Source organism: Trematomus bernacchii, unplaced genomic scaffold, assembly GCF_902827165.1.
Source record: "Trematomus bernacchii unplaced genomic scaffold, fTreBer1.1, whole genome shotgun sequence".
In the NCBI taxonomy this organism is placed as follows: Eukaryota; Metazoa; Chordata; class Actinopteri; order Perciformes; family Nototheniidae; genus Trematomus; species Trematomus bernacchii.
Window position 1 is genome coordinate 715,645 of NW_022987477.1, and position 19,195 is coordinate 734,839.

A 19,195-nucleotide genomic window follows, 5' to 3' on the forward strand; every position below is an offset into this window, starting at 1 on the left:
TTATTTTTCTTTATGGATATTTTACAAATCACTCCCCTTTCAAACTCTATTCTTGTTTAATAACAACTTTTTTTTTACTGTCATATAGTATTTTATACCTGTTTACTTTATTCTCTTGTTTTTTTATAACTAATGATCATATAAAGATGTGCCTTTACCTCACTGGTTGTAGAAAAAGCTTCTTATATTCGTTAGCATAGCTAGCTAACCAGATGCTAATAACAACAAAGTTATTGACTGTATGATCAGTATGACAGATGAACAGATCTCCTCTGGGCTTTCAACTAAAGACACAGCCACGCAGACACTGCGGCATGTGTACGGCTCCTTATGGGTACTGACATTTTTAGAAGTGCCGGAGCGGTGTTCCGGTGCTCTCCGTCAGCATGTGTCAGACGAGACATATACCACGTGATGACACGTTAGGCTCGTGTTGTGTTCAAGGACCCTGACGTTGGCCAGGAAAAACAGGCACTCGTTTGTTTAATTTTTTTGCGGTCTAGATTTCTTAAATTTCTTTCTTTTTTGCGTGTGTTTATAAATGACCTCGAGGGCCGTACCAAATGGTCTCGCGGGCCGTATACGGCCCGGGGGCCGGAGGTTCCCCACCCCTGATCTAAACTGTTTAATGAAACCCAGTAGAGTACATTAACAAAGTGTAATTGAACTCTTGCTTCTTGTCATCATCAGAGATAGTAAATAATCTACTAGTGAAATCATCCTCACTCTCTACATGTTGGACTTGAATGAATTTTAAAAACAGAAACCCAAAATCACGACTCAAAAACTCTACAAATCTTTAATCAGGTGAACAGTCATAGATCAAAAGCTGCTCTTTAGATGAACTAATGATGTTTAAAACTTGTTGTTTCCACAGACAGAGAGCAGGGTCTCCAGTCCCCAGCTGTCTGTCTCTGAAGAGTGACCGGTCTATGTGGAATCCTCCATACTTCAGTAATGAACCTGGACCCTCAGACACAGAGTAAGAGTTTCTACTGCAACCTGACCTGGGGCCTCATTTATAAAGGGATATACGCTCAAAAAATGGCGTACGCCAGTTTCTACGCAATGTTTGCGATTTATAAAATACTAACTTGACGGGAAAATGTGCGGTCCTCCACGCAAACTCTAACCCATGCGTACGCACTAAGCACAAACACGGGAGAGACGAGAAACTGCGACACCGTTGGCAGAAGGAAGAATGGAGAGAAATATGTGGAAATAAATAAAATGTTACCTCTCATTTATCAAATATGAAGAAATCATTTTCAAACATTGATTAAAGCCAATCTTTAAATGATTAAACAAACGCCTGTTTGAGACTCCTCAGTGCACACAAAAACATAACTTGGAGAAATAAATAAATACGGATATGTTATTTAAAACCACCTCGAATATGTTGTGTTCATGTTATGAAATGTTTTCTCATAAATGATGCGGTAAGCAGGAGGACAGAATTACGTCTCAACTGACGCCGTTTTGCATTTCTATAGGTTTTAGATACGAGCATGGTTTTATATACTATCACGTTTAATCGTGTTTTATGCCGTTTGCCAAGACTTGATAAGTCGCTCGTAAAACACAGGAGGTATGGAAACTAAGAACACCATATGTGGTAAATTGTACAGCTAATATAACACAACACATTGTATTTCCTTTAACTGGTGGATTATGGATATATAGTTGCTGATCGACAGCTGGAACACAAACCACCAAATACAACAAAATAATTCAGATCCAGTCGTCATGACTACACTCCGGAGGGATTCCCCCATCATTTCTTACAGTTTCTCATCAAGGGGGGGGTCTCCTGTCCCCGGGACAAACACACTGCCTGAGGAAGGTTATGTGTATTTTTCATTAACTTTTTTCGGACCACTTATTTATTTTGGTGACGATCCGACCTCCATGCTGCTACTCTGGTTCAAACTGCATCCACCAAACAATATGATTTATCTCGACCTCCCTAAAATAACCAAAATCTGACACGGTGTGAGATGTCTTTTTTAGCTGTTCGGTCGTAATTTCCTGCGATCTTCTTCATGCAGTCAGTCAAAATGAATGAATGAATGAATGGGCGTTTCTTTGACTATTTATAGGCAAATATGGGCGTTACGTGAAGCCTGCAAAAGCTGCGCCGCATTTCGAGTCGATTGTGATTTATAAAGGGAAACAGGCGTATGAAGTGCCGGTACGCACTTCCCTCGCCGGTACGCAATGTTTTGTGAATCGGAAAATGTCGCAATATTTCTGTACCTATTTTTTTGCTTTGTACTACGTAAGCAACCTTCTCACGTCAATCCTACGCAAGGCGTTATAAATGAGGCCCCTGACCTCATTTCATTTAATTTCAAACCTTTATTTAAAGGGGACCTATCATGCAAAATGCACCTTTGTACGTCTTTTCTACATGAATATGTGTCCCCGGTGTTCCAGGGAACTCACCAAGTGTCAGAAAACACAACCCTCTCTATTTTCCTCCATACCCAAATCTCTAAAAACGGGGCTGCAACGGATCTGATAAAAACTGATCCAGATTTGAAAATAGTGTGACGTCAGTGACGAGGAGCTCCGCCTGTATGGGCAACTCTCCACCAATCAGGGGAATGAGAGGTTGCCGTGGCATGGTAACAGCATGGTAACAGCATGGTAACAGCATGGTAACATGACGCTCGTAACTCGGCCCCCTCCTTTGCAGGGGGGGGGGGTCAGCTGCAGATCATGCAAAGACAGGGTTGAGAAGAAGAAAATAGAGCAACATGAGGCATGGCTAAAATGCATGATCTGTTTGGTATTTTGAAAATAAAAACGTATAAATATACCTTATATAGGTATGGCCCTACAATATATTATTCAAATATAGCATGATCTTCTTTAACCAGATTGGTCCCTTGAGATCATAGATCTCTTTTTCAAGGGAGACCTGCAGCAAATAGGTTCCACATGAAACATAAAACAAACATAAAACAATAGAGGACATCATACATTATATTTACAGGCTACATTTACATAGTTATCGACATTTACAAGTACCCATGGTATCAAAAAGCATTTCACTTAGCCTAGCTTTAAAAACATGCAGAGGAATGAAATTGCTCAGTTTCAATTCTTGCTGACCTGAAGAGGATTCAGTTTGTTTAGTATCTGATCATCTAACCTGTTTAATGAAACCCAGTAGAGAACATTAAGAAAGTGTAATTGAACTCTTGCTTCTTGTCATCATCAGCGATAGTAAATAATCTACTAGTGAAATCATCCTCACTCTCTACATGTTGGACTTCAATGAATTTTAAAAACAGAAACCCAAAATCACGACTCAAAAACTCTACAAATCTTTAATCAGGTGAACAGTCATAGATCAAAAGCTGCTCTTTAGATGAACTAATGATGTTTAAAACATGTTGTTTCCACAGACAGAGAGCAGGGTCTCCAGTCCCCAGCTGTCTGTCTCTGAAGAGTGACCGGTCTATGTGGAATCCTCCATACTTCAGTAATGAACCTGGACCCTCAGACACAAAGTAAGAGTTTCTCCTGTAACCTGACCTGAAGAGGATTCAGCATTTTGTATCTGATCATCTAAACTAGGGGTGGGGAACCTTTTTCCTCTCAAGGGCCATTTCAATTTTTTCAACATCCTCAGAGGGCCGTACAAATGATTGACCTCTGCTTAAAAATACTACGTGCACGGTGTGGCATGACCACCAAAACAGAAAGATATGGACACAAGATGTGTGCAAATGTATTTAGTTTCCTATCCATGTGGACATGATTTAAGTGGGGGGGGGGGACCTAACCTCCTCTTGGGGGGTCCGGGGGCATGCTCCCCCGGGAAGATGTTTTTTTTAAATATTGAAGTTAAAAGCATCAATCTGGTGCACTTTGAGAGCAACATTAGGAGATCTATGGATACATCTCTCAACACGATATGAAACAGAACTGGAAGCAGATTTATTTTTCTTTATGGATATTTTACAAATCACTCCCCTTTCAAACTGTATTCTTGTTTAATAACAACTTTTTTTTTACTGTCATATAGTATTTTATACCTGTTTACTTTATTCTCTTGTTTTTTTATAACTAATGATCATATAAAGATGTGCTTTTACCTCACTGGTTGTAGAAAAAGCTTCTTATATTCGTTAGCATAGCTAGCTAACCAGATGCTAATAACAACAAAGTTATTGACTGTATGATCAGTATGACAGATGAACAGATCTCCACTGGGCTTTCAACTAAAGACACAGCCACGCAGACACTGCGGCATGTGTACGGCTCCTTATGGGTACTGACATTTATAGAAGTGCCGGAGCGGCGTTCCGGTGCTCTCCGTCAGCATGTGTCAGACGAGACATATACCACGTGATGACACGTTAGGCTCGTGTTGTGTTCAAGGATCCTGACCTTGGCCAGGAAAAACAGGCACTCGTTTGTTTAATTTTTTTGTAGTCTAGATTTCTTAAATTTCTTTCTTTTTTGCGTGTGTTTATAAATGACCTCGCGGGCCGTACCAAATGGTCTCGCGGGCCGTATACGGCCCGGGGGCCGGAGGTTCCCCACCCCTGATCTAACCTGTTTAATGAAACCCAGTAGAGTACATTAACAAAGTGTAATTGAACTCTTGCTTCTTGTCATCATCAGCAATAGTAAATAATCTACTAGTGAGATCATCCTCACTCTCTACATGTTGGACTCGAATGAACTTTAAAAACAGAAACCCAAAATCACGACTCAAAAACTCTACAAATCTTTAATCAGGTGAACAGTCATAGTTCAAAAGCTGCTCTTTAGATGAACTAATGATGTTTAAAACATGTTGTTTCCACAGACAGAGAGCAGAGTCTCCAGTCCCCAGCTGTCTGTCTCTGAAGAGTGACTGGTCTATGTGGGAACCTCCATACTTCAGTAATGAACCTGGACCCTCAGACACAAAGTAAGAGTTTCTACTGTAAACTGACCTCATTTCATTTCATTTCAAACCTTTATTTAAAGGGGACCTATCATGCAAAATGCACCTTTGTACGTCTTTTATACATGAATATGTGTCCCCGGTGTTCCAGGGAACTCACCAAGTGTCAGAAAACACAACCCTCTCTCTTTTCCTCCATACTCAAATCTCTAAAAACGGGGCTGCAACGGATCTGATAAAAACTGATCCAGATTTGAAAATAGTGTGACGTCAGTGACGAGGAGCTCCGCCTGTATGGCAACTCTCCACCAATCAGGGGAATGAGAGGTTACCGTGGCATGGTTACAGCATGGTAACAGCATGGTAACAGCATGGTAACATGACGCTCGTAACTCGGCCCCCTCCTTTGCAGGGGGCGTGGTCAGCTGCAGCTGATATAGATATATGAGGCATGGCTAAAATGCATGATCTGTTTGGTATTTTGAAAATAAAAACGTATAAATATACCTTATATAGGTATGGCCCTACAATATATTATTCAAATATAGCATGATAGGTCCACTTTAACCAGATTGGTCCCTTGAGATCATAGATCTCTTTTTCAAGGGAGACCTGCAGCAAATAGGTTCCACATGAAACATAAAACAAACATAAAACAATAGAGGACATCATACATTATACTTACAGGCTACATTTACATAGTTATCCACATTTACAAGTACCCATGGTATCAAAAAGCATTTCACTTAGCCTAGCTTTCAAAACATGCAGAGGAATGAAATTGCTCAGTTTCAATTCTTGCTGACCTGAAGAGGATTCAGTTTGTTTGGTATCTGATCATCTAACCTGTTTAATGAAACCCAGTAGAGAACATTAACAAAGTGTAATTGAACTCTTGCTTCTTGTCATCATCAGCGATAGTAAATAATCTACTAGTGAAATCGTCCTCACTCTCTACATGTTGGACTTGAATGAATTTTAAAAACAGAAACCCAAAATCACGACTCAAAAACTCTACAAATCTTTAATCAGGTGAACAGTCATAGATCAAAAGCTGCTCTTTAGATGAACTAATGATGTTTAAAACATGTTGTTTCCACAGACAGAGAGCAGGGTCTCCAGTCCCCAGCTGTCTGTCTCTGAAGAGTGACCGGTCTATGTGGGAACCTCCATACTTCAGTAATGAACCTGGACCCTCAGACACAGAGTAAGAGTTTCTACTGTAACCTGACCTGAAGAGGATTCAGTATTTTGTATCTGATCATCTAAACTAGGGGTGGGGAACCTTTTTCCTCTCAAGGGCCATTTCAATTTTTTCAACATCCTCAGAGGGCCGTACAAATTATTGACCTCTGCTTAAAAATACTACGTGCACGGTGTGGCATGACCACCAAAACAGAAAGATATGGACACAAGATGTGTGCAAATGTATTTAGTTTCCTATCCAAGTGGACATGATTTAAGTGGGGGGGGGTCCTCACCTCCTCTTGGGGGGTCCGGGGGCATGCTCCCCCGGGAAGATGTTTTTTTAAATGTTGAAGTTAAAAGCATCAATCTGGTGCACTTTGAGAGCAACATTAGGAGATCTATGGATACATCTCTCAACACGATATGAAACAGAACTGGAAGCAGATTTATTTTTCTTTATGGATATTTTACAAATCACTCCCCTTTCAAACTGTATTCTTGTTTAATAACAACTTTTTTTTACTGTCATATAGTATTTTATACCTGTTTACTTTATTCTCTTGTTTTTATAATAACTATAATGATCATATAAAGATGTGCCTTTACCTCACTGGTTGTAGAAAAAGCTTCTTATATTCGTTAGCATAGCTAGCTAACCAGATGCTAATAACAACAAAGTTATTGACAGTATGATCAGTATGACAGATGAACAGATCTCCACTGGGCTTTCAACTAAAGACACAGCCACGCAAACACTGCGGCATGTGTACGGCTCCTTATGGGTACTGACATTTATAGAAGTGCCGGAGCGGTGTTCCGGTGCTCTCCTTCAGCATGTGTCAGACGAGACATATACCACGTGATGACACGTTAGGCTCGTGTTGTGTTCAAGGACCCTGACCTTGGCCAGGAAAAACAGGCACTCGTTTGTTTAATTTTTTTGCGGTCTAGATTTCTTAAATTTCTTTCTTTTTTGCGTGTGTTTATAAATGACCTCGAGGGCCGTACCAAATGGTCTCGCGGGCCGTATACGGCCCGGGGGCCGGAGGTTCCCCACCCCTAATCTAAACTGTTTAATGAAACCCAGTAGAGAACATTAACAAAGTGTAATAGAACTCTTGCTTCTTGTCATCATCAGTAATAGTAAATAATCTACTAGTGAAATCGTCCTCACTCTCTACATGTTGGACTCGAATTAATTTTAAAAACAGAAACCCAAAATCACGACTCAAAAACTCTACAAATCTTTAATCAGGTGAACAGTCATAGATCAAAAGCTGCTCTTTAGATGAACTAATGATGTTTAAAACTTGTTGTTTCCACAGACAGAGAGCAGGGTCTCCAGTCCCCAGCTGTCTGTCTCTGAAGAGTGACCGGTCTATGTGGGACCCTCCATTCTTCAGTAATGAACCTGGACCCTCAGACACAAAGTAAGAGTTTCTACTGCAACCTGACCTGGGGCCTCATTTATAAAGGGATATACGCTCAAAAAATGGCGTACGCCAGTTTCTACGCAATTTTTGCGATTTATAAAATACTAACTTGACGGGAAAATGTGCGGTCCTCCACGCAAACTCTAACCCATGCGTACGCACTAAGCACAAACAACGGGAGAGACGAGAAACTGCGACACCGTTGGCAGAAGGAAGAATGGAGAGAAATATGTGGAAATAATACCATCAATAAAATGTTACCTCTCATTTATCAAATATGAAGAAATCATTTTCAAACATTGATTAAAGCCAATCTTAAAATGATTAAACAAACGCCTGTTTGAGACTCCTCAGTGCACACAAAAACATAACTTGGAGAAATAAATAAATACGGATATGTTATTTAAAACCACCTCGAATATGTTGTGTTCATGTTATGAAATGTTTTCTCATAAATGATGCGGTAAGCAGGAGGACAGAATTACGTCTAAACTGACGCCGTTTTGCATTTCTATAGGTTGTAGATACGAGCATGGTTTTATATACTATCACGTTTAATCGTGTTTTATGCCGTTTGCCAAGACTTGATAAGTCGCTCGTAAAACACAGGAGGTATGGAAACTAAGAACACCATATGTGGTAAATTGTACAGCTGATTTAACACAACACATTTGTTTTATTTAATTTAAGTGGTGGGTAGAGTTGTTGCGGTAGCGTTGAGACACACATGGTGCAGTGGAGCCGCTGCGCACAGCTGATCGGCAGCTGGAACACAAACCACGTTTGTAAACAAAGCCCCATCTGTTTGTACATACATGTGCAAACCCAGCTTAATTGCACTCGGTTTACTATCATTTCTAAAAAGGGAAGAACATTACGTTACATCTGAGGTAGGCTATCCTGTGCGTCTGGTGACGGGCACACCTCGGTGTGCAACTATACGTTTCTGTGATTAAAAAAGCTTGCATGGTCTAAAATCAATTATGGATAATAACTTTTAACAGTAGTAGGCTGCAACAAGGGTTAACACAGATTCAGCTTTAGGTGCCTTACATACCATATAGAGTAAAAAGGAAGCCATATAACTAGTATTAATATTCATTATGATTATGACGAATCTTCGTCTTATTATGGTTTTTTGGCGTCCACCTTAATGTCTGACCACTTCTTTTTTATTTCAGCGACAGTGCGACCCTGTGCTGATGCAGAGTTGACAGCATCTGCCACATGCTGCCACTCTCTTGCCTTTTTGGCATTCGTTACGCCAATACTATGGCCACCAAACTAAATGTTTTGCCTTGTCTCTACTTCTCCGACAAGGAATTCAACTTCACAATTTGTGAAGTTTCTTTTCTTGCCACTTTTTTCTGTCTTTGCCATGTTCATTTTTGCCTGAAATCGGTTTGATGAATATTCATTATGGGCGTATCAACGACTATTTATGGGCAAATATGGGTGTGACGGGAAGCCCGCAAAAGCTGCGCCCCATTTAGAGTTGATTGGGATTTCTAAAGGGAAAGAGGCGTAGGAAGTGCCGTACGCACTTCCCTCGCCGGTACGCAATGTTTAGTGAATCGGAAAATGTCGGAAAATTTCTGTACCTATTTTTTTGCTTTGTACTACGTAAGCAACCTTCCCACGTGAATCCTACGCAAGGCGTTATAAATGAGGCCCCTGAAGAGGATTCAGTTTTTTATAATCTAATATATGAAACTGTTCTTTAATGAAATCATGTGAGCAGTTTGTAAAGGGAAAACGCAGCAGAGTACAGCAAGCTAACATTATTTGAGGATATTTCAATATGCAATTATATTATCATTGTATCTGTGTATAAAATGGTTTTAAAGAGCAAGAATGTTGATCATCTAAACTGTTTAATGAAACCCAGTAGAGTACATTAACAAAGTGTAATTGAACTCTTGCTTCTTGTCATCATCAGCAATAGTAAATAATCTACTAGTGAAATCATCCTCACTCTCTACATGTTGGACTTGAATGAATTTTAAAAACAGAAACCCAAAATCACGACTCAACAACTCTACAAATCTTTAATCAGGTGAACAGTCATAGATCAAAAGCTGCTCTTTAGATGAACTAATGATGTTTAAAACATGTTGTTTCCACAGACAGAGAGCAGGGTCTCCAGTCCCCAGCTGTCTGTCTCTGAAGAGTGACTGGTCTATGTGGAATCCTCCAAACTTCAGTAATGAACCTGGACCCTCAGACACAAAGTAAGAGTTTCTACTGTAACCTGACCTGGGGCCTCATTTATAAAGGGATATACGCTAAGAAAATGGCGTGCGCCAGTTTCTAAGCAATGTTTGCGATTTATAAAATACTAACTTGACGGGAAAATGTGCGGCCCTCCACGCAAACTCTAACCCATGCGTACGCACTAAGCACAACAACGGGAGAGACGAGAAACTGCGACACCGTTGGCAGAAGGAAGAATGGAGAGAAATATGTGGAAATAATACCATCAATAAAATGTTACCTCTCATTTATCAAATATGAAGAAATCATTTTCAAACATTGATTAAAGCCAATCTTAAAATGATTAAACAAACGCCTGTTTGAGACTCCTCAGTGCACACAAAAACATAACTTGGAGAAATAAATAAATACGGATATGTTATTTAAAACCACCTCGAATATGTTGTGTTCATGTTATGAAATGTTTTCTCATAAATGATGCGGTAAGCAGGAGGACAGAATTACGTCTAAACTGACGCCGTTTTGCATTTCTATAGGTTGTAGATACGAGCATGGTTTTATATACTATCACGTTTAATCGTGTTTTATGCCGTTTGCCAAGACTTGATAAGTCGCTCGTAAAACACAGGAGGTATGGAAACTAAGAACACCATATGTGGTAAATTGTACAGCTGATTTAACACAACACATTTGTTTTATTTAATTTAAGTGGTGGGTAGAGTTGTTGCGGTAGCGTTGAGACACACATGGTGCAGTGGAGCCGCTGCGCACAGCTGATCGGCAGCTGGAACACAAACCACGTTTGTAAACAAAGCCCCATCTGTTTGTACATACATGTGCAAACCCAGCTTAATTGCACTCGGTTTACTATCATTTCTAAAAAGGGAAGAACATTACGTTACATCTGAGGTAGGCTATCCTGTGCGTCTGGTGACGGGCACACCTCGGTGTGCAACTATACGTTTCTGTGATTAAAAAAGCTTGCATGGTCTAAAATCAATTATGGATAATAACTTTTAACAGTAGTAGGCTGCAACAAGGGTTAACACAGATTCAGCTTTAGGTGCCTTACATACCATATAGAGTAAAAAGGAAGCCATATAACTAGTATTAATATTCATTATGATTATGACGAATCTTCGTCTTATTATGGTTTTTTGGCGTCCACCTTAATGTCTGACCACTTCTTTTTTATTTCAGCGACAGTGCGACCCTGTGCTGATGCAGAGTTGACAGCATCTGCCACATGCTGCCACTCTCTTGCCTTTTTGGCATTCGTTACGCCAATACTATGGCCACCAAACTAAATGTTTTGCCTTGTCTCTACTTCTCCGACAAGGAATTCAACTTCACAATTTGTGAAGTTTCTTTTCTTGCCACTTTTTTCTGTCTTTGCCATGTTCATTTTTGCCTGAAATCGGTTTGATGAATATTCATTATGGGCGTATCAACGACTATTTATGGGCAAATATGGGTGTGACGGGAAGCCCGCAAAAGCTGCGCCCCATTTAGAGTTGATTGGGATTTCTAAAGGGAAAGAGGCGTAGGAAGTGCCGTACGCACTTCCCTCGCCGGTACGCAATGTTTAGTGAATCGGAAAATGTCGGAAAATTTCTGTACCTATTTTTTTGCTTTGTACTACGTAAGCAACCTTCCCACGTGAATCCTACGCAAGGCGTTATAAATGAGGCCCCTGAAGAGGATTCAGTTTTTTATAATCTAATATATGAAACTGTTCTTTAATGAAATCATGTGAGCAGTTTGTAAAGGGAAAACGCAGCAGAGTACAGCAAGCTAACATTATTTGAGGATATTTCAATATGCAATTATATTATCATTGTATCTGTGTATAAAATGGTTTTAAAGAGCAAGAATGTTGATCATCTAAACTGTTTAATGAAACCCAGTAGAGTACATTAACAAAGTGTAATTGAACTCTTGCTTCTTGTCATCATCAGCAATAGTAAATAATCTACTAGTGAAATCATCCTCACTCTCTACATGTTGGACTTGAATGAATTTTAAAAACAGAAACCCAAAATCACGACTCAACAACTCTACAAATCTTTAATCAGGTGAACAGTCATAGATCAAAAGCTGCTCTTTAGATGAACTAATGATGTTTAAAACATGTTGTTTCCACAGACAGAGAGCAGGGTCTCCAGTCCCCAGCTGTCTGTCTCTGAAGAGTGACTGGTCTATGTGGAATCCTCCAAACTTCAGTAATGAACCTGGACCCTCAGACACAAAGTAAGAGTTTCTACTGTAACCTGACCTGGGGCCTCATTTATAAAGGGATATACGCTAAGAAAATGGCGTGCGCCAGTTTCTAAGCAATGTTTGCGATTTATAAAATACTAACTTGACGGGAAAATGTGCGGCCCTCCACGCAAACTCTAACCCATGCGTACGCACTAAGCACAACAACGGGAGAGACGAGAAACTGCGACACCGTTGGCAGAAGGAAGAATGGAGAGAAATATGTGGAAATAATACCATCAATAAAATGTTACCTCTCATTTATCAAATATGAAGAAATCATTTTCAAACATTGATTAAAGCCAATCTTAAAATGATTAAACAAACGCCTGTTTGAGACTCCTCAGTGCACACAAAAACATAACTTGGAGAAATAAATAAATACGGATATGTTATTTAAAACCACCTCGAATATGTTGTGTTCATGTTATGAAATGTTTTCTCATAAATGATGCGGTAAGCAGGAGGACAGAATTACGTCTAAACTGACGCCGTTTTGCATTTCTATAGGTTGTAGATACGAGCATGGTTTTATATACTATCACGTTTAATCGTGTTTTATGCCGTTTGCCAAGACTTGATAAGTCGCTCGTAAAACACAGGAGGTATGGAAACTAAGAACACCATATGTGGTAAATTGTACAGCTGATTTAACACAACACATTTGTTTTATTTCATTTAAGTGGTGGGTAGAGTTGTTGCGGTAGCGTTGAGACACACATGGTGCAGTGGAGCCGCTGCACACAGCTGATCGGCAGCTGGAACACAAACCACGTTTGTAAGCAAAGCCCCATCTGTTTGTACATACATGTGCAAACTGTTGGAGTAGAATACCTCTGCTACGCGCCGTTCGTTGGATGAGGCTGGATCTCTATTAAATTAAGAAAGGAATTGAAAACACCTGAATCAAAAGTTATAACAATTTTCTGAGTTTACTGGTAGGAAACCAAACACATATACAAGTTATACAGAGTACTCGAGCACTCCGGACTTTCAGGTTTGTGATGCGATGCGGATAAATGCGTCAGGATCAAACCACTCATCAAACCAAAAAGAAATTGGACTTCAGGTTTGTGATGCGATGCGGATACAGTTATCAGGACCTGCCAACTCACCAAACCCAAAAGCATTTTTACACACACAAACATCAGTATTTCTATCTACTTTTGGGGCGGAGATTTGTCGAGTCTTCCTTCCCATTTTTCTCCCAAGCGAATTAGAGAGCCCCTGGGGAGGAGCTGTTTAAACTGACCACCTCCCCCAAGTGCCCTGACTGGCTGGATTCGCTTCTGGCCGGGTTCAATAGTTCTCACCAGGACTTGAAATTCCAAAGTCCCCTAAGGTCAAAAGTCAATCTTTATCTCTACCTTATCTTACTCTACATTCCTTTCCCAGGGGATATTTTCACCTAGTTTACTATCCTCCTTCAGACATTTAAACTCTCCTCCACCTATTTAACGATGTCTTTTAACGACTTAATGACCGCATCTGGCTTTTATGGATGATAAGAAGGATGTTGGTGTGTTGAAACACAGAATCTCTGGATCAGTGAGTTTGAAAGTAAGAATAACATTCCTATTCTAAGTGACTTATCAAAACCCGTTTGTGATTACCTAAAACAGTTCAAACAATACATGTTTACTTCAATACAGTGTAGAATCATATCTTTTTACTTCAAAACCCAGCTTAATTGCACTCGGTTTACTATAATTTCTAAAAAGGGAAGAACATTACGTTACATCTGAGGTAGGCTATCCTGTACGTCTGGTGACGGGCACACCTCGGTGTGCAACTATACGTTTCTGTGATTAAAAAAGCTTGCATGGTCTAAAATCAATTATGGATAATAACTTTTAACAGTAGTAGGCTGCAACAAGGGTTAACACAGATTCAGCTTTAGGTGCCTTACATACCATATAGAGTAAAAAGGAAGCCATATAACTAGTTTTAATATTCATTATGATTATGACGAATCTTCGTCTTATTATGTTTTTTTGGCGTCCACCTTAATGTCTGACCACTTCTTTTTTATTTCAGCGACAGTGCGACCCTGTGCTGATGCAGAGTTGACAGCATCTGCCACATGCTGCCACTCTGTTGCCTTTTTGGCATTCGTTACGCCAATACTATGGCCACCAAACAAAATGTTTTGCCTTGTCTCTACTTCTCCGACAAGGAATTCAACTTCACAATTTGTGAAGTTTCTTTTCTTGCCTCTTTTTTCTGTCTTTGCCATGTTCATTTTTGCCTGAAATCGGTTTGATGAATATTCATTATGGGCGTATCAACGACTATTTATGGGCAAATATGGGTGTGACGGGAAGCCCGCAAAAGCTGCGCCGCATTTCGAGTTGATTGTGATTTCTAAAGGGAAACAGGCGTAGGAAGTGCCGTACGCACTTCCCTCGCCGGTACGCAATGTTTAGTGAATCGGAAAATGTCGGAACATTTCTGTACCTATTTTTTTGCTTTGTACTACGTAAGCAACCTTCCCACGTGAATCCTACGCAAGGCTTTATAAATGAGGCCCCAGAAGAGGATTCAGTTTTTATAATCTAATATATGAAACTGTTCTTTATTGAAATCATGTGAGCAGTTTGTAAAGGGAAAACGCAGCAGAGTACAGCAAGCTAACATTATCTGAGGATATTTCAATATGCAATTATATTATCATTGTATCTGTGTATAAAATGGTTTTAAAGAGCAAGAATGTTGATCATCTAAACTGTTTAATGAAACCCAGTAGAGTACATTAACAAAGTGTAATTGAACTCTTGCTTCTTGTCATCATCAGCAATAGTAAATAATCTACTAGTGAGATCATCCTCACTCTCTACATGTTGGACTTCAATGAATTTTAAAAACAGAAACCCAAAATCACGACTCAAAAACTCTACAAATCTTTAATCAGGTGAACAGTCATAGATCAAAAGCTGCTCTTTAGATGAACTAATGATGTTTAAAACTTGTTGTTTCCACAGACAGAGAGCAGGGTCTCCAGTCCCCAGCTGGCTGTCTCTGAAGAGTGACCGGTCTATGTGGGAACCTCCATACTTCAGTAATGAACCTGGACCCTCAGACACAGAGTAAGAGTTTCTACTGTAACCTGACCTGAAGAGGATTCAGCATTTTGTATCTGATCATCTAAACTAGGGGTGGGGAACCTTTTTCCTCTCAAGGGCCATTTCAATTTTTTCAACATCCTCCGAGGGCCGTACAAATTATTGACCTCTGCTTAGATCTATGGATACATCTCTCAACACGATATGAAACAGAACTGGAAGCAGATTTATTTTTCTTTATGGATATTTTACAAATCACTCCCCTTTCAAACTGTATTCTTGTTTATTAATAACAACTTTTTTTTACTGTCATATAGTATTTTATACCTGTTTACTTTATTCTCTTATTTTTTTATAATAACTGTAATGATCATATAAAGATGTGCTTTTACCTCACTGGTTGTAGAAAAAGCTTCTTATATTCGTTAGCATAGCTAGCTAACCAGATGCTAATAACAACAAAGTTATTGACTGTATGATCAGTGTGACAGATGAACAGATCTCCACTGGGCTTTCAACTAAAGACACAGCCACGCAAACACTGCGGCATGTGTACGGCTCCTTATGGGTACTGACATTTATAGAAGTGCCGGAGCGGCGTTCTGGTGCTCTCCTTCAGCATGTGTCAGACGAAACATATACCACGTGATTAGAGATGGGCGAGTCCTGATTCATCCGGATCATTAACCCGGATCCTAGAAATGAGCTGGTCGTGACGAGTCTCCCCTCTCCATTAACCCGAGTCCTTGAGTCCCACACTTGGTGTGACGTACAAATTAAAACTATAAATTGCGTCACTCGCTACTCTCTTTATAACATGTAAAATCACATTACAACGTACCCCAGTCCATCTGCCTACCCTTTAGCAAGTAGGATAGCTGCCTGCCAGAAGTGATCGTTTGGCTCAGGGGAGGGGACGCGGATCAGTGAAACTTCCTGCAGACTCGTGGGGACTCAGAGGAGCCGACGGCTCCTAACCGTAATAGCATAGCAGATCCAGCGATCCATACTCGTCATGTGCACGAGCATAGCCCCTCCTCCAGCACCCGGCTCCCGCGCTATCAACAGCAGACTCGCAGACTCGCAGATTCGCAAATCCCGACTCGCTGCAACACACAGCAGAGCAGACTCGTGCGGACTCGGAGCCGTATATAGCAGCAGATCCAGAGATCCAGCAGACTCGTCCTCATGCACGAGTCAACAGCAGACTCAGATTCGCCAAATCGCAAAATAACCCTTTTTTTTGTGATCAACATTTTTTATTAAAGCAAAATACACTGTGTAGCGGAGGTTAATATAACGTCAGTTTAATAGATAGATAGATAGATAGTACTTTATTGATCCCAAATTGGGAAATTGTTGTTGTTACAGCAGCATAAAAGGCATTTTACAATAAAACAAAACTACAAAATATACAAGAATAGAAAGAAAAATAAAATAAAATATAAAATATACATGTCGAAATAGAAAATATACATGCAGATATTATATATATATATATATACAAATATATATATATATTCCAAATATATGGAATAATAATATGCTCGTGAAATGCATCAACTTTTCGGTTTCACCGATAGGATTTCTACGGTCTTGGTGATGCTGACTCATATGACTCGTATGATCCGGATCTCTTCAATGACTGACTCAGAAGACCCTGAGTCCGTAAAAGGATCCGGATTTGCCATCTCTACACGTGATGACACGTTAGGCTCGTGTTGTGTTCAAGGACCCTGACCGTGGACAGGAAAAACAGGCACTCGTTTGTTTAATTTTTTTGCGGTCTAGATTTCTTAAATTTCTTTCTTTTTTGCGTGTGTTTATAAATGACCTCGAGGGCCGTACCAAATGGTCTCGCGGGCCGTATACGGCCGGAGGTTCCCCACCCCTAATCTAACCTGTTTAATGAAACCCAGTAGAGAACATTAACAAAGTGTAATTGAACTCTTGCTTCTTGTCATCATCAGCAATAGTAAATAATCTACTAGTGAGATCATCCTCACTCTCTACATGTTGGACTTGAATGAATTTTAAAAACAGAAACCCAAAATCACGACTCAAAAACTCTACAAATCTTTAATCAGGTGAACAGTCATAGATCAAAAGCTGCTCTTTAGATGAACTAATGATGTTTTAAAACTTGTTGTTTCCACAGACAGAGAGCAGGGTCTCCAGTCCCCAGCTGTCTGTCTCTGAAGAGTGACCGGTCTATGTGGGAACCTCCATTCTTCAGAAATGAACCTGGACCCTCAGACACAAAGTAAGAGTCTCTCCTGTAACCTGACCTGAAGAGGATTCAGTTTTTATAATCTAATATATGAAACTGATCTTTAATGAAATCATGTGAGCAGTTTGTAAAGGGAACACGCAGCAGAGTACAGCAAGCTAACATTATCTGAGGATATTTCAATATGCAATTATATCATCATTGTATCTGTGTATAAAATGGTTTTAAAGAGCAAGAATGTTGATAAATTCTGATTTAAAAAAAGAATGATATCGTCCAAAACATTATTTAACTACTTGGGCATGTCTATGATATGTCTTTTTAAGATGTTTATTAATAATAGTGATAACCTGGTGAGCTGGTTGTGTTTAGCATTAGCAGATAAAACAGAGTTTTGTGATATCACATGTAGAGTCAAGACAAAGACCCAGATCTGTGCCTGGCAACAGGAAGGAAGTTAAGATGTTAAATTCATATCACCTGCGTATTCGTGCAGCGAGAAACATTTCAACTTGAGTGTAAAGTTAGTGACGCTCTGTTACAGAAACCTGTCAGAGTTGAGATTGAGCTCCTGTGGTCTCTGACGGTCTGAGGGGAATCAGAGAGGAGAACAGAGCTCTACAGCAGCTCATATTCAATCAGGGTTATTCATGTTCCTGTATAAACCAGAGACTGTCTGTGGTGCTAACAATATAGACACTGCTGTACTTATGACTACATGAAGTTACTCTGAGTGAGGATGGAGCAGCTAATGTTAGCCTAGCTTTAATCAAACCCATCTCTTTAGAAAAAAACATTTTAAAATGTGTTCATGCTCATTGTGTTGGAGACAGACCTGACAAAGCATTAACTCAGGCTTTTTACACATCAGTTTCATTCTGTTGTTATTTAGGCATCCTTTCCATATGTTTATTGCTATGAATTCACAGCAGATTCTATGTTGGGTTTATAAAGCACCAGGTTCATACAGCTGTGTGTAGATACAGGGAACATGTGCTCCTCTGGGTCAGGAATCCAGACAGGATGCTCTCTGGTTTTATGATCATGTGAACTGTAAGCTATCTACCTGATCACAAGGGTATATTATATAGACCTTTTTTATATATCAAACTAGAATCTTCCCCCTTGTTGTACCTTTGGTGAGAATCAGCTCCACTAATGTAAAGTGCTATAAAGGATGTGTTCATCTCCACAGAGGGAAGAGGAAGAGTGGTGTTCCTGTGGAGGAGCAGCTGTCCAGCTGTGCGCTGTGTCAGGACGTCCTGAAGGATCCAGTCTCTACCAGCTGTGGACACTGGTTCTGCAGACAGTGCATCACCTCATACTGGGAGCAGAGACCTCCATCAGGAGACCCCTCCTGTCCCCAGTGTGGGAAAAGATCCAGAACCAGAGCTGGCCTGCAGACAGCCAGTCAGACCAGCTCTGTACGAGGTAAGAGGCCGAACTCATGCAGCGTCTTATTCTTCTTCCTGGTTCCTTTGCTTTTTTTTATTAGGTATTCTGTTGAAGAGCATAGACATTACAATGTTTATTAAACATTTAAACTTTTTTTAAATTAGTTTTATTTAGGGCTGTCAGTCGATTAAAATAGTTAATCGTGATTAATCGCAAATTAATCGCACATTTTTTATCTGTTCTAAATGTACCTTAGAGGGATATTTTTCAAGTTTTTAATTCTCTTATCAACATATGAGTGGACAAATATGCTTTATATGTTTGTTTATTATCATTTGAACAATGACAAATATTCTCATGAATATTAAACACAACAACCTGAACATTACAAATATTCACCTCAATTCAACCTGGAACCTCTCTCATACAATACAAAGTGTGTGTGTGTGTGTGTGTGTGTGTGTGTGTGTGTGTGTGTGTGTGTGTGTGTGTGTGTGTGTGTGTGTGT

At 39.9% G+C, this 19,195-nt stretch overlaps 1 protein-coding gene across 1 annotated transcript; it reads left to right on the forward strand.

Moving 5' to 3' along the window:
• Window positions 1-15,036: 15,036 nt before the first annotated feature.
• Window positions 15,037-18,913, forward strand: LOC117497646 (E3 ubiquitin-protein ligase TRIM7-like). Its single transcript, XM_034149647.1, has 3 exons — window positions 15,037-15,086; window positions 17,221-17,325; window positions 18,488-18,913. The coding sequence occupies exons 1-3, from the start codon at window positions 15,037-15,039 to the stop codon at window positions 18,825-18,827; spliced, it is 495 nt and encodes a 164-aa protein (XP_034005538.1). The 3' UTR covers window positions 18,828-18,913.
• Window positions 18,914-19,195: the final 282 nt, after the last annotated feature.